Genomic DNA, 17,118 nt, shown 5'->3' with positions numbered 1-17,118 from the left:
TTCGCAGCAATGCAGGCTGCTATTCTCACATGGAGACGATCGTAGAGATGCTGGATGTAGTCTTGTGGAACGGCTTGCCATGCCATTTCCACCTGCCACCTCAGTTGGACCAGCGTTCGTGCTGGACGTGCAGACCGCGTGAGACGACGCTTCATCCAGTCCCAAACATGCTCAATGGGGGACAGATCCGGAGATCTTGCTGGCCAGGGTAGTTGACTTACACCTTCTAGAGCACGTTGGGTGGCACGGGATACATGCGGACGTGCATTGTCCTGTTGGAACAGCAAGTTCCCTTGCCGGTCTAGGAATGGTAGAACGATGGGTTCAATGACGGTTTGGACGTACCGTGCACTATTCAGTGCCCCCTCGACGATCACCAGTGGTGTACGGCCAGCGTAGGAGATCGCTCCCCACACCATGATGCCGGGTGTTGGCCCTGTGTGCCTCGGTCGTATGCAGTCCTGATTGTGGCGCTCACCTGCACGGCGCCAAACACGCATACGACCATCACTGGCACCAAGGCAGAAGCGACTCTCATCGCTGAAGACGACACGTCTCCATTCGTCCCTCCATTCACGCCTGTCGCGACACCACTGGAGGCGGGCTGCACGATGTTGGGGCGTGAGCGGAAGACGGCCTAACGGTGTGCGGGACCGTAGCCCTGCTTCATGGAGACTGTTGCGAATGGTCCTCGCCGATACCCCAGGAGCAACAGTGTCCCTAATTTGCTGGGAAGTGCCGGTGCGGTCCCCTACGGCACTGCGTAGGATCCTACGGTCTTGGCGTGCATCCGTGCGTCGCTGCGGTCTGGTCCCAGGGCGACGGGCACGTGCACCTTCCGCCGACCACTGGCGACAACATCGATGTACTGTGGAGACCTCACGCCCCACGTGTTGAGAAATTCGGCGGTACGTCCACCCGGCCTCCCGCATGCCCACTATACGCCCTCGCTCAAAGTCCGTCAACTGCACATACGGTTCACGTCCACGCTGTCGCGGCATGCTACCAGTGTTAAAGACTGCGATGGAGCTCCGTATGCCACGGCAAACTGGCTGACACTGACGGCGGCGGTGCACAAATGCTGCGCAGCTAGCGCCATTCGACGGCCAACACCGCGGTTCCTAGTGTGTCCTCTGTGCCGTGCGTGTGATCATTGCTTGTACAGCCCTCTCGCAGTGTCCGGAGCAAGTATGGTGGGTCTGACACACCAGTGTCAATGTGTTCTTTTTTCCATTTCCAGGAGTGTAGTTCACGTGTCGTTATGTGTAGCTGCACTATTTAAAATTAGATTTTTATAGGAAATGTTTCAAAACAGGTCCCAGTAGCCATAACACATATGTGTCTGAGAAAATATCCTTAACAATGACACAATGAATATTGTACAATGATAGGGAAACTCCATGCTTCAAGCAGTTACTGTGGAAAGTATCAATGACTGATCTACACAAAATATGTAGCAAATACAGCATATTTCATTAGTTTAATACAATTTCATCAAACTTATTTGTTCCACACAAAATAAGTGCTTAAAGGAAAAGTAGAAAAACACAAATGTGAAAAGAATACATAGTACAGAAACAAAAAACATGCAGATGAAGACTAAAGGACTTTTAAAGCGTGACCATACAGTTTTCGGAACCAAAATTTACTGTAGAGCAACTGACAGCTACGTGCAAAAACAAATGGGATCAAAGTAAGCTCCGACAGCAAAAAAGCAAACACACACAAATAGAAAGGTCCACACTACAACCCGCGGCCTCAGTGGTCGGAGTCGACGTGTGCAACAGAACGACAGAAGCCTACGCCGGCAGGGGAACACAAAATGCGGCATGCAAGTTCTGTTAGATACCGTCAGCGAAGCGACCGTCTAAGGAGAATTTGAACAAACTACGTCACACGGGAAAAGTACTGAGATACGAGGAGGCAGTCGGTGCAGTGTGTTAGGAATACGACGTCGGTGCGCGACAAGAGACGCGACATGCTCGCACACGTACACACAGACTAGCACGGCATGCACAGACACTACTACCGACACACAGACAGTATCAATACAATGTGGCCACCACACGTGTCCACCACTGCTACACCTACCCTCCGACCGACAGGACGCCACCGACACTCACGATCGGACAGTCACAAACGTGTCCCGGGGACGTGCAACCACCCGGCAGAAGCGTCCCCGAAATTCCGCAACCGCCGAGGAGAGGGGCCCGACGGCTACGTCTTCCACAGGGGGTCAGAGCTACAGCTGCCGTGCGTCTCGACCGTGCCGAGAGAGTAAATTGCGCTTTTCACTGTCTGTCGTGCAGAGTGGCTTTTTTTGACCTGGGACAGCTTCGTGCGTTTAGAGGAGAGAAATTTATTGCCTATCGCAGTGGTCAGGGAAAGAGAGGGAGGGGGACACAGAGAATCAGATCTGTGACAGACACGAGCGGAGAGACACGGTGGGTGTGCAAATAATTCAATCGGCAGTAACGAAAACACAAGTGTCAGAAAATTATATGCAAGTATCAGTTGCCTATGCTGCTAAAAGGTTTCTCCTGTCTGTAAATGGTTTATAAAAAAGAAGCGGAAATGAGATGCACAAAACGAGTGCACTCTCATTTGAAATAAGGGTGCACAATGACATCACATAGTGTCAGTGCTTTCTCCGAATGCTGACGAGCCATTGTAATGTGGCACAGTACAAGACGAGAAAGTACGGGGTCAAATGGCAAAGAAAGGTCGTCGACCTCTTTGGCATTTACTTTTAGGAAAAACAACTCCATTACCAAAATTAATTAAGAGCAGTCATAGCACGAAAATTGACTACCGAACTATTATTATCGACATTCTACACGTGATTAGGTTAATGCTCAGACTACGTATCTAATCTACTACTTGTTTAATTTGCTGAGAATCGTGAAACACCTTTAGTATCAATGACAAGCTGTTTTCTGTATTACTGCTGCAAATTGAGGACACCACATTTTACAATATCAAATTCCAGCCTTTGCAAAAAAACTACAGGGTGTGAGAAAAACAATAAGCCATATTTTTCCTAGAGTACAGTCACATTGTGCTTAAACTGAACAACTGTGCACTGTGATTGGAGGTGCACACAACTGGCAGAGCTTACGTCACTCGTACGTGATCGACATTACACGCCACAGCTGGTGCACGGGAGGAGTGAGTCGTGCAGTTTGCTAAATATTCACACAATGATTCACTCATTTGTAAATTTGCTAACAAGGACAAACACATTCATTTCTTCATTTTTCACCTAGGTTTTTAAAACAATTTTACGCACTGTGTAGATGGTGTGGTAGCATACTTATAATTGCATCCAAATAATGTTTTGACAAATTCATTTATTACAATGGCCTCTGATTGAAACAATAATTAATGTATTTAGCTCAGAATGCGTACTATTTTCTTACACGGTATATGATCCAAAATGTATAAAAGTGAAAGTAATGTAAATTCAAGTTGTGTCCAAATTAGAGAAAAAAAAGGTGTCATTTTCAATACTCATCCAAACTTCATCATCAATTACTTAATTGGCTCCAACGAAGAGTTGTCTTCAGTAATAGGTAAAAAACACAAAATCTCTACCACTCGTGGCCTACATACACTTCTGTAATACTAATTGTCATTCTGGCAGGAAATGGAAGACACTTGTTGAAGACACACATTTCAAATACATACAACCACAAAATGAAACTTCAAATTTTCGGAAATAAAAAGATTACGGACATTCAGTATTGACAGTACAGGCTCTAGTGCAGGATCCTTTGACATGCACCAATCTGTTTTTTAATGTAGATTGAGTCAAATAATAGGAGCAGTGAAGAACCTCCTCATCAGTCACTGTCGTGACCGGGAATGCTGACTCGACTTTCACCTTTCGGAGAATTTCTCTTATCCTAATCTACCAAATCGATAACCAAACTGTATAGTCACAGGAGGAGGTACACTCGGGGCACCGTCGTGTACAGAAACCTACTTCGAGGAAGAAATACACCGTCAATTGTGAACCACACGCTTTTTACACTGTGAGCCGAGAGTACCTCTACACTGTGGGAGATGAGACAGAGGAGGCCCTTTCAGCATTTGACGATCGCCGCAATAATTTGGAGAACGTATGCCGACAGCTCGTTAAGTGGTCGACTGGGTGCGAACCGAGATACTCTGAAAGCTTCCAGTTAATCTATATTTGCCGCATAGGATGGAGTCGATAGTTGTAGGAAGCAAAAGTCCAACGAGACAGGCTGACAACCAGATTTCGTTGCAGCAGAGAAGAAGCAAATGTTACTCAACTTGCTTGTGATGAAGGTGTAAGCAGCAATGAGGGTCTAAAAAAATCAGCTGAATGATAATCGAAGTTACGGCAATTGTTATGAAAAAACACGCATCTATCAAACTGGAATTAATTTTAAGGAGTTCAGTTATAACAGTTCAGGATTTATGAGAGGAAAGGGGGGAAGGGTGGAGAAGGGAGAGGGAGAGGGAGAGGGAGAGGGAGAGAGGGAGAGAGAGATTGAGATTATTGGGAGGAGGGTTTCTGGAACAACTGTATAGCCTATACATATTTTATTAAAAAACAATGCACAGGCTCTGCATACTACAGAAAAAACAGGATTTACATATCTAAAAGATGCTCTGTAAAATGTAACTGACGATGTACACACCACACAGAGGGTTCTTGATGTCATAGGCAGGCAGAATGAAGAAGAACGCTACTAATATTTCAGCTTTCGGACATGGTCCTTCTTGTTCAGAAGTTGAAAATCCACACACATTCACACAAAGACGACTCTCACACGCACAGCCACTGTCGTTTCTGGGTACCGAGCTTGACTGTCACTGTGTCTGTGTAGTGGGAGTAAGCAAGACATGTGGGGCAGGAAGAATGAGCGATAGCCGGTAGGGGTGGGGAAATGGCTAGTGCTGTGTGTGTGTATGTGTGTGTGTAGTGGGAGTGTGAAAGGGGGAGTTGGGGGGGGGGGGGGGGGGGGGCAGGACAGGTCTGCTAAGTGCAGTATCGGGTGGCTGTGCTGAGAGGGGGAAGAGAGAAGTAGACAAGGGGGAAGAGAGAAGTAGAGAAGGAGGAAGAGAGAAGTAGGGAAGGGGGAAGAGTGAAGTAGAGAAGGGGGAAGGGCTACATAGGTGTATTGGGGAGACAGAAGGTGTGCACTGCAGTGAAGGTAGGCATGGCGATAGCCAGGTGGAAGGCAGTGACAAGCCGAGGATGAGGCCTGGGGGATTACGGGAACAGAGGTTACAATGAAGGGAGAGTTCCCACCCACAAAATTCAGAAAAGCCAGTGTCGGTGGGAAGAATCGAGACGGCACAGGTGTGAAGCTGTGACTCGAGTGAGGCACATCGTGTCAGGTAGCAGATTTAGCAACTGAGTGGTCCGACTGTTTATCAGTGGCCATTCGTGTGGACAGTCAGCTCGTTAGTTGTCATGTCCAAGCAGAGTGCTTCACAGGTGATCCACGATCCAACCTTCGACAGATTAACAGCCGCCCGTTCGAGGTCAGATTACAAAGTAGTGGGCAGGTCTCGCAGGTCTACTGCAGATATACGAGCCACGAGGCGAGGGGTGAGACTGGGGAGGGACGAGGAGATTCCGCAGAATTGACCGAGGGAGAATACTGACACGGCAGGGGTGGTAAGGATATTTCCCTTTTCGGGACACGGCGAGAGGGAATTGAAACCCGGGTGGAGAATTTGATTCACTCGCTCCAGTCCCGGGTGGTAGCAGGTCAGGAGGGGGATGCTCCTTTGTGGCCTAAGTGTGTTACGGAGCGATAGGATACTGGTGAGACAAGGCACGGGAGATCTGTTAGAGGACAGAGTTGGAAGGCTAATTTCAGTCCCGGGAAGGCCTGGTGAGACCCTGAGAATATTTGCAGAGGAACTGTTCCTCCCTACAGATGCGACGAACACAGGTGGGCAGGCTGTCCGGTAGGGACTTCTCAGTGCGAAAAAGGTGGCACCTGTCCGAGTAAAGGTACAGTCGGTATATTCCGTGTGCACAGAGGTACCGGCGTAGCCATTTCCGAGGCGAAAACTGACGTCGAGGAAGGCGGCTCGTCGAGCTGAGAAGACGTGAACGGGGGAGAAAGTGTTGACGTTCTGCAATTATGCGGTTGACGTTCTGCAGATATGTGGATAGGTTGTTCTCACCCACAGTCCAGATCACAAAGATTTCACAGACGAATCTCAATCCTGGGGGTTTAGGATTCTGGGTGGTTAGGAAGGATTCCTCTAGATGGCCCACAAATAGGTTGGCACAAAATGGCACCGAGTACTCGCCCACTGCTGTATCACGTATTTATTTGTAGGTGATGCCTTCAAAGGGAAAGTAATTGTGGGTGAGAGTACCGTTCGTAACGGAGACCGGGAAGGAGGTCGCAGGTTTCGAGTAGGTCTAGCTTCGGGAAAGGTAGCGTCTGACAACGGCGAGGCCACGGGCATTGGGGACACCGGTGTAGAGCAGTGCAGACACAGTCGGGCAGAGCAGGGGCAAATTGCTGGCGTGCAGGTAGTCTCCCAGGTGGACCGTATCGCACGCAACCGTACCACGTCACCTACCGTCGACCGGGGTTCGTGCGGGTCGCACACGTTCGTGTGACGCGTTATAGGGGCGTCCGGTAGGTCGCCTGCACACCTGTGCCTGTCTGCGGGCTAGCTAGAGGGCACTGGTGGGAGGCACTTGCCGAAAAGGGCAGCATCGGAACAGCCCGGTGTAGCGGGAGGTAGCACCGACTGCGGCAAACGGGGCACGGGTGGTAAAGGGACGAGAAATGTGAAGAGACGGTGGAGGACTCGGTCGGTGTCCATTACATGGGAAGTACGTTACAGGTAACACACTGAAGGTGGTGTTCCACGAGGGCAGAGATTCTCTCTGTGAGGGCACAGTGAACAGCCACGATGTGGTGTCACGGACGGTCAGTTTTGTGTACTTTAGGAAGCACGTAGGAGGTAGGCGTGCAGGAAGTGGTGGAGGTGAGCAGAGATATGTGACTCAGAGATGAAGTTCTACGACGGAAGGCTGGACGTCCTGCTGGATTTCTGGAAACGTACCACTGTGGCATACTTGCATTGTCTGGCAGATGATGGGGTCCCTTCACAGTTCAAAACCACGGTACTGAAACCTTTGCCAGCATATAGGATAATAAAGTTGGGATCAGAGTGGACCGGGGTTCTTTCTGTGGATATAAGGTCGGTTTCCGCACTGAGGCGTTTGGGGAATGACGGAAAAGCAAGTTTCGAGATTAGAAAATTCTAGAATATTACGAGAGTGTGATTTGGGGCAGTGGGGCGGACCACGGTCGGATCTGTATTACTGTTATTCCATCCTGGACTTTCCGTTCTTTGAAGATAGACAAATATGGTACCTGAAAGCAGTCTTAGAGATTTGAATTTTATGAGATACGAACCTGAAATCAAGTATCTGCATGTCTTTCTAAAGGAAAGGGAAAGGGAAAGGGTGATGGGGTGAAATTGAAAATAAACACAATGCTGATAGCCAAGTTATAGTAGTGGGGTAATTTGGGAGGAAAAATCAAAGAGATGCGTCATTGAGGTTTAAAAAGTAAGATGATTTCTTGAGCTAAAAAATAAAAAATAAAAGTTACTGACCAATGTAACTGTAAGAATGAGATGCATCTGATCTACACTTTGGATTCAGAATGTACAATGAGACTGATTTCGAGAGAAACCTTATCTGAGCAAAGAACTTACCTCAAACTGTACACAGGGTGAGTCAGTAGTAAACGTACACGCTTTGAAGGGTGACAGTTAATGGTGATTCTGAGCACTAAATTTTATACGAACATTTTTCCTGTTCTTTAACGTTTTTGGAGCAAACTAATGAAAATAATGGGGAACAGGGCAATCACAGGTGACAGTAAATGAAACATTGTGATGTAATGTTTCATTTAATTGTGTACATTTCCTCACAAAACGTCCACTGTCAATATCACTGTACAACTAACAACACTGTAGTACACTTGTGCAAGTACTGCAGTAGTGAGACACGAGGGTAAACAACGTGGACACTTGCACGACTCGTCAGCCCACAACGTGCAAGTGAGGTGCGTATTCAAACATCCGCCACAGACAACACTAAATAGCCTAATGTCAATTCGGTCGCATACGCGTGCGAGTGTTGGTGAAGGCCGAGTGAACTGACACCTGTGATTTTCGCTCTGTGTCGGATACGGTTAAGAAAAGGCTGTACGTTCATTCGTGTTTTTTTTTCTCAGAATCGTCAATACTACCACCCACAAAAGCGTGCACTTTTCCTCCCGACTTATCCCGTATATCGCTTATCACGTATCCGTTCCTCTGCCATTTCCGTCACATAAAATGAAACCCTTTTTCCTCTGTTATTTAAATTTCACACTAACTATTGTTTCTGGTTTATAAAAGGTTATCCGTTATGCCATAAGAGCTTAAGACTAATTGACTGGTCTAATAATTGTTTCATTTTCTTTCGGCATCCGTCTTTATTCGTTTAAACCTAATCGCACAACGTAAGAGGTCAAACGTGTAGGCTAACACTTCCCCACTGGTCATAACACACATATTTGAAACCAGTAAGTAAATTCACAACAGACCACTTAACCCACACGATAGTTTGCTTCCCTATTCCAGGCAACCAACTACAAGGTTAGAGGGCAGGCCAAAGATGTGCCCGAGGATTCCAGTGCAGAAGGAAAAGCTAGACTCCGGTGCAGAGTCGTACCAGCTGTTGCAGTGTGTCCCACAAATAGCAGAGAGTTTTAAACAGCAGCATCTCTCCCTCTCTCGTTCAATTCCTCATTTCGACTAGACTTATCAAAATTCGTAGCCGAAGCGGAAACTGGTGCAAATTTTATATCGACAGTTCGCGCTTTATTAATTTTATTGTAGCGTACCTGGTAAACGTGCTCCCTTTCGTACGAGTAAAAATCCGGACTTCAACCTCAAAATTCATTCAGCAAATAAGACATATTAAATTCGATACCAGTTAACAATAGTACTCCGAGTGTTTACATTAATAAACTGAGAAAACCGCTTACTTCTACAGGCATACATTATAATACACTCTTAATACTTTCCGTCTTCAAAACGTGTGCACAAGCAGAAGAACTGCGCTAACTTTGCCGAGAGTGGGGTTATTTCTTTTTGGTCTCGTACGTCTGGGTGTTACTGCATCAGTACAAAACTGGAACAGTAGATTAACAGTACAGAAAAGTCTACCGAGTTGGTGGCAATTTAGTATGCCCGATGCTGAAAACGATGAACATATTCGGCAGTTTAAATCATTATGTGACATTCACAATATACGAGCAATATTACACAATGAGTACTAGTCATACAAATAACATAAGGCAAGTTCTTATAAAAAGTCTGTATAATATACTGACAGTTAAGTTCACAATTCACTCGCAGTTAAATTACAGTGGCACTTATCTTCGCACGATCGACGTGTCTGCTACTTTCACGTCCAGTTTAGTTTAATACCGCAAGATGTAGGCAGAGCACATTTCCTTCAGATGGCCAGGCCATTACACTCGCGGCACTTTCACTGACATACGAGAGTGGCGGTAGTGGAGTACGTGGTGGCGTTGTGGCAGTGGGAGTGGAGGAAAAGGGAGGAGATATAAGGAAAATTATCTTTCAAAAATTTAATAAAAGTCCCATTGCACGACACTTTCTGACTTCAAAGGTCAGATCTTATCAGTCGAGCATTACAAATCAAAATAAAAATTGGATGCCAATAAAATTCCTGAATAAGCACAATAAGTATTTAGCCAATCCTTAAAAATCTGAGAACTAGTCAATATAGTCTGTTGTCAGAGTACGACCATTCAGTGTTACTGGAGGACGGGCAGGGAGGTGGAGGGGAGGGTGTCGTACTGCTCACCTCTTTACCTGAAGTGAGACACACAACTGGTTACATGCGACTATCGGGGTCTGTAAGAAGTCGATATTCGGACACGGAGTGTCACGCACGCACGACAGGGTAGCAGGGAGATGTGAGGCAGTGACCAGTTCCTCGTGGTGTGTCATTCTGGAGATCAGAATCAACATTAGGAGTCACTAGTGAGATATCATGTATGGAAGTGAAACATGGACGATAAATAGTTTGGACAAGAAGAGAATAGAAGCTTTCGAAATGTGGTGCTACAGAAGAATGCTGAAGATTAGATGGGTAGATCACATAACTAATGAGGAAGTATTGAATAGGATTGGGGAGAAGAGAAGTTTGTGGCACAACTTGACCAGAAGAAGGGATCGGTTGGTAGGACACGTTCTGAGGCATCAAGGGATCACCAATTTAGTATTGGAAGGCAGCGTGGAGGGTAAAAATCGTAGAGGGAGACCAAGAGATGAATACACTAAGCAGATTCAGAAGGATGTAGGTTGCAGTAGGTACTGGGAGATGAAAAAGCTTGCACAGGATAGAGTAGCATGGAGAGCTGCATCAAACCATTCAGAAGGATGTAGGTTGCAGTAGGTACTGGGAGATGAAAAAGCTTGCACAGGATAGAGTAGCATGGAGAGCTGCATCAAACCAATCTCAGGACTGAAGACCACAACAACAACAACAACAGTGAGATATATGGTGTGTATCCTTTCACCTCAGGTTTTATTACAGGTAATGGGGAGAAGACCAAGTAGAATAATGTACGTGCAAAGAGAGGCTTTCTTCTGCGTGTATCATTTTTTCCAGAGAGCACAAGAAGCAGAAATGTTTTCCACACAGAGCAGACCGGTGCTGTCGGCAGCCGATTGCCGGATGTCGTACTGTCGACCGGGGCAGAGCCAGGAGGTGAGTCTGCAGTGTCACACGTCCTCTACCGACCTATCTGCAAAATACGCAGCTCGGACTACACCCTCGTTACCTACACACTCTGGCGAGAACCCGCGAGACGACGAGCCGCCGCGTCTACGGTGTCCGGTCGGTGATGTGATTGCTACAGAGCACAATTTCACCTTTACTGTAGCTCTAATGGGCAATGGTGAATGTGGGAACTTCTGTGTCACGTGAAATTATTCTTTTCCAGTTATAGTACGAAGAAAATGGTATTTTCTGTTTTCTTTTATGCACTACACCTTTGCAGGAACAGTCATTTACCCATTACAAATGGCAACTTCGATATGCCGGCCGACAGTACGGGGAAAGTTGACACTTTCATTCGAATCCGACAGATTTGAATTACGTGGGACGTTTCCGGAATTCACTCAGAAGGCAACAGAAGTGAGGACGGCACCTCCTCAGGTCATTTCGGAGTCGAGGTCGATCCGGGAGACCGATCGATACTCTCGCCACATTCGGGCGAGTAATATGTTCCCAGTGAACAAATACAGATTGGGAGGGGGTGGGGGATAGGGGGGCAAGTAACTACTGATTTCCTCTCCTACCCATCAGAAATTTTTGTTGTATAAATTTGGTCCTACCACAAATCATTATAGTTTGACTGAAAATGTATCCTCCAGTGTGCGAAACTATCTCGTCTGGACACCTAACTTTTGTTACCGTAATGCTAATCAGCTTCCTGAATGCAATCGGGCAGATGGACGTGTGCAAAACTGTATAAGCTGCACCTCAACTGTTAGTCAACCAAAACTGCCAAACAATTGTGAGGGGAAAATGTCTATCCACGTGCTTCTGTATGAGCCGTGATTTCTCTTATCTCATCTTCGTAGTCCTTATGTAGGATATACACTGGTGGTAGTTGGATAGTCCTGCAGAGTTTCAAACGTGCCTGATCTGTAAACTTTCTGCAATACTTGCATGTTTGATTGAATCTGCCGGTGACAAATCTAGAGTACATATCTGAATTACTTTGATGTCTTCCTTTAATCTGATCTGGTAAGGAGCCCAAACATTTGAGCATTACTCAAGCATGGGCTGTCCAAGTGATCGGTACGAGGTCTTATTTACAGATGACTTACACTTGCCTACAGTTTTCCCAATAAACCCAAATCCTCTACAACTGACCTTATATACTCATTAAACACCTCATTGTATAGTTCTTTATTTTTCTACAAAGATTTTAATTTGAGAGAGAGAGAGAGAGAGAGAGAGAGAGAGAGAGAGAGAGAGAGATTTTGATTTTTTTATAAAAAAGAGAGAGCTTTAGCTTTAAGTCCTGCAGATATTTCTTTCTGAAATTAACATGTTTTTACCCTGCACTGAAAAATTCAAAACACTTAAAGGATGCACAACATCACACAGGGAGAGCAAATCCGCTATTCATTTTTTTACTCTGCAACTGGATTACCACTCGTGTCCACAAATATATATATTTCACAAAGAAGTTCAAAAGGACTTTACCTTGACTCGGCCAAAGTGTTTCAGTGTGATACGGGACGTCACCATAAATGCTTTCCACATCTTCCAAAAAGACTCTGAACTGGTGATATTCGAGAACACGACCGGGGATGTACAGTCTCTCGCAGACGTGCGAGAACAACTACCCTCTTTTAGTGTCTTTCATCAGAACTGAGTTCAGCAGTTATTCTGTGACAATGAGATTACTACTTATTCTGCAAACATAATTGACAACTGAGTAGTATCGGAATTTTTTTTGCGCCCATTCGGCACCGACGAGAAAGTAATAAAATATTTCACACGAACCGTTACCTTATCTCTAACATTATTAGCTATTTCTCGAATTGTGCTTCAAACGGTCGAATGAGAGAAAGAGATAAATAACCTTAAACTCTTCGAGTCTCTCGTGTGCTGTACGCTCAGCTGCAGATACTAAATGTGTGTCTATAAACTCTCCATCAATGAAACTGCACATTGCTCTGGCAATGTGAACAGCAGTACGGTGACTTGCCAACGTGGAGATTCATTTGTTCAGTGTTCCTCCTGAAAACAATAATAAATTTTCATAGTGTAAATGGTGGCAAAAATTATTCAGCCATTTATTTCCCTAATACCACATGATGAAAACGTGAAGGCACCCGCACTGCCGAGTCGACGATGATGTCGGTGTGCCTGACCTTCACTTTGTGTCTGACCTCCACTCTGAAGTTACCAACCTGGCCACTGGACAACTTTTCAGCGATTTAAAAAGAGCCACTCTCTCTTTTAAGCACTGCACCGTAAGTTCACGAGTTCACATCTACAGCTGTGCTGAACCCAATCTGTGGTCACTTCTCTCCCTTCTCCTACGACACGTAGCAACATTAATAGCCGTCGCTACTCCACAAACTCACAGTCGGGAGGGGCACGGGGTGTGGACCGACACGAGCTCCACCAGTCCGTGCGGCGCACTCAGCCTCGGGGACCGCAATCGAGACTCGGTCTAGCACACACACTTGTAAGGTGTCGACGACACGTTTTCCATAAAGCGTACAACAAATAAGTTTTGTGCTTAGCACGTTTTTATTTGCATTCGTGTCTTAGCAAATGTGAGAACGTAAAATACTGCCTTACAGCAGTTTTGTTTGCCCATGTTAGTGAGACACTTTTTTCCCCCGCAGAGCAGTGAAAAATTACACTGTATAAATGTATCCGTAAGTTTAGGCCATTCTCAGAAGAAATTTGCAATACCAGACTGATACGCAAGTTCCTACTCGACCCTTACAGAGGTACGAACATATTGCGCACCGAAGGAAGCGTTATACTGGGAAAACTCGTTCTGCCTAACAAATTACCTCCGTCGAGACAGTACAGGTTTTTGCCGACAGTGGGGTATATGCCGTGTGGCACTTGCCTCAGCAGGCTAATTTCTGCAGAGAATTCGCAAACTTCTGAGTGAGGTGCCGTCGAAATGGCAACGACGACATCGGTACCCCTACTTGATGTACTTCTTGCCAGACTCACAAAATAATTATATCACTGAAGTAGCTTCGCCACCTTTACTATTCTGATTGGGGAGAAGGCACTGTACTTCCTTTAAAAAGAAAGGATGGGAGGAAGTCAATGCCTGTAGTTGTTGGCACTTACAAAATTTGCGAAAATGTGTTGCTTTTGTTTCCAAAGTCTGTGTCAACATTCAATTAAGAAAAAAAGATACTCCAAATATCTGTAACAAGTCAAAATTAGGCATCTCCGAGGTCAACAAAGATCGACAACAGACAGCTATAAGCAGTGACAGATTAAAAATAACACTGTGCTTTGCATATACAGAACATCTGAAAAGAAAGAAGATCCTATGTATCTACAGCATTATTAAGGGGTGCGAGGCCAAAAGAAATAATATAACTGCAGTGTATAAAGTTACCTGTCTCACGTTTAATCCAGATTTTATTTGTTTCAATTGTACTTTTTAATCAATAAGGAATAAAAGTGCCAATTTATATACTAATGTACTGTATCGAGTGCACACTGTAAAACTAAAGTGTATCAATATCCTGGACAAAAAGCAGAACTGATTACTAGTATGATACCACCAGTAATTTTTAATTCAAAGATGTGATATCAGAGTGTTTTGTCACAAGGCAAATACTAGTCCGACATTCGAGAGGACTCGACCGAGTTATACAAAAGAAGCATTCGAAAAGGGCACCGAACAAATTACACAGACATAACACTACACACAACAAACTGCTCAGCAATGACAAACACGACAGAACGTGTACGGGACACGCAAACCGAGACTCGACAATTTGCGCAGTCCTCTCAACTGATAGAGAACACTTTATTTCTCAGAGTGCTGTGACAGTCTGCACCGAGACAGAGAACACCTACAGGAGGAACTCGGCTAAAGGGTACCTATTACATACTCGGAGATACGGACGAGGTGAAGTCTGTGGGACACACTGCGACACAGAGGGGACAGACAGTGTTACGGGAGTGACGTGCCAATCTGCCGCGAGTGCAAACGCCCACCACAGTGACACCAGAGCAGCCGGCAGGGGCGGGGCGGGGCGGGGGCGGAGTGCGGGGCAGCAGACTGTGTGGCGGCCACCGACCTTTCGAGTCTTGCGCAGCTTGCTGACCTCACACTCGTAATACTTGAGCTGGGCGGACACGAGCTGCATCTGGTGTGAGAGCCACTGTTCGTACGCCGCCTGCTGCTGCCTGTCCGCCTCCGTCACGACGTCGTCCGGCGGCGGCGCAGGCGGAGGCGGCAGGCTCGGCGCGCTGAACGGGAGGACTCTGCTGCCTCCTGCAACACAACAGAGGGAAAAAAAAGTTTGTTCCAATTTTGTACAAATGCACTATGCCGCCAGTGCAGCGGTGCCCAAAGTACGCCTTCGACTCACAGCTGCCGCAGGTACAGTTAAGACTTATCGTTTTTCCCACTTTGTCGTTTGTCCGAGGCAGGTCACGAATGTATGGTGAAATATTGTAACAATACAAGTCAAGATAGATGTAACGGAACTTGAATAGCGTATTTGCCTCTACTGGTTACGGTAGAGAGATATAATATTGCACGAATAAAGGCTGGGCGAGTGTACAGCTATCGTTAAAAATGCACGCCACACGATGTGTTAGGATTTGGTCGGTCATAATAATAATAACATGCTTTTGAACACAATTAAAATATAATGGCGATACCTGTTTAGTGTTATTGGAAATAATATGTAGTAAATTAATGAGTAAGGCAGCCGATCCTATAAGAAGAGGTAAAATTGGGCATACTGCGGTGTTTTACTTTGTATCTGTAATGGTACTTTGACCTCCGCGCCTCCGCCAATACAAAGATATAATTTACGATCGCGCACGCAGAAGAGCGCTGCGCCAGCGACTGATTTTATAAATAATTTTGTTCGTCTTTTTACTTTTGCGTAGGTTTTTGTTTTTGTTTTTTGAAGAACTAATTGAGGACGCTCTCTCTCTTGTCTTGATACGAAAGATGTGTATTTTTCTGCGCTATGTTGAATGTGCCTTTGGGTGAAAATTAAAATTACATTACAAAGCGAGGTTGTTCCAATAGCAAATGAGGAGAAGATAATAAAGGTAACACTACAATTGGTGTCCTGGTGACAGGACTTGCAATCTTCGGATTTGATACAAGTGCAGTTTGGATTTGATTCAAGTGTAGTTATTATATTTTTGGACATTTTATCTAATTTTAACCACTTAATAGCATCAGAAAATGAATTTGGACTAAGTCTCATTCATTTCAATTGTAATGTTACGTGCATGAAATTTACAACAATATTGTTTTCCCTGTTATTAATTCATGTTAATTTTCATTTTGAGGAAATTAATTTGGTAAAAAAAAAAAAAAAAAAAAAAGGATAACGTTCCATAAAATAATTTGCACGGACGCGAAAGAAAAATTTTGGATTGAAAACTGTATATTTGACGCTACATTTGCAACATAAGACTGAGGAAAAAAAAAAAGAAAGAAAGAAAGAAAGAAAAAAGAAAAAAAAATTGTGAGTACAGAAATTTACATTTTTTCCAGTTTCAAGCAGCCATCTGTACTTCCTTTATTCCGATCCATTTATTTCGAAATTATTTTTTCAAATTGTAATTAAAATTGATTTACTACTATTATTGCAAATGATAAGTGAAGAGCATATTCACAGTCATTTATTTGTGAGAGGGAAATTTCAGTACCAGTTTAATAATTCAATTTCTAATTAGAAATCATATAGAAATATCCATTTCCATAAGAGAAATTTCAGATTTCAAAATATCATATTTAATTTTTTTTTTTTTTTTTTTTTTTTTTTTTTTTTTTACCATTGGAAAATTTTATTTGCAATTAATTACGAAAATCGCAAGATGGACGCTAGATGCGTAGAAATTGTTTCCGCGGACGAGCTTAGTGAAAGTGACACATTGCAAAACATGTCCGACAGTCAAATGAATATTGAACTTAATTGTGAGGATGTTCAAGACATACTTTTACCGGAACGATTAAGACAAAAACCCCTATATTTAAACAGATACACAGGCGAATGGAGAGTGAGTACTACGCGACAAAACGTGACATTGACAATGTCAACTTCAGAACCAGACATCAATCAGACACGAAAAAATGACGAAATTAAGACACAGGACTCTGACATGCTCAACCAGATTCTAAAGTTACTTGGTGACCAAAACAGAAAATTTGACACTTTAGACAAAAGATTTGACGCTTTACACGACAATTTAAAATGTGACATTGGGAAATTTGACACTAAATTCGATAAACTGACATGGGACATAAAACAAAA

General features: G+C 44.6%; 1 protein-coding gene across 1 annotated transcript in view; it reads right to left on the bottom strand.

Annotated features, from left to right (window-relative positions):
* The window catches only part of LOC124552384 (histone-lysine N-methyltransferase 2C-like), a 434,288-nt gene that overhangs the window by 200,187 nt on the left and 216,983 nt on the right, over positions 1–17,118 (bottom strand). Inside the window, exon 42 of the mRNA XM_047126647.1 lies at positions 14,914–15,110. Within this exon, the coding sequence (XP_046982603.1) occupies positions 14,914–15,110 (197 nt within the window). The remainder of the gene's footprint in view (positions 1–14,913; positions 15,111–17,118) is intronic.

The sequence above is a fragment of the Schistocerca americana genome, chromosome 10, assembly GCF_021461395.2.
Source record: "Schistocerca americana isolate TAMUIC-IGC-003095 chromosome 10, iqSchAmer2.1, whole genome shotgun sequence".
NCBI lineage: Eukaryota > Metazoa > Arthropoda > Insecta > Orthoptera > Acrididae > Schistocerca > Schistocerca americana.
Note: the sequence above shows the minus strand (reverse complement) of the source record. Positions and strands in the feature narration are given on the sequence as shown.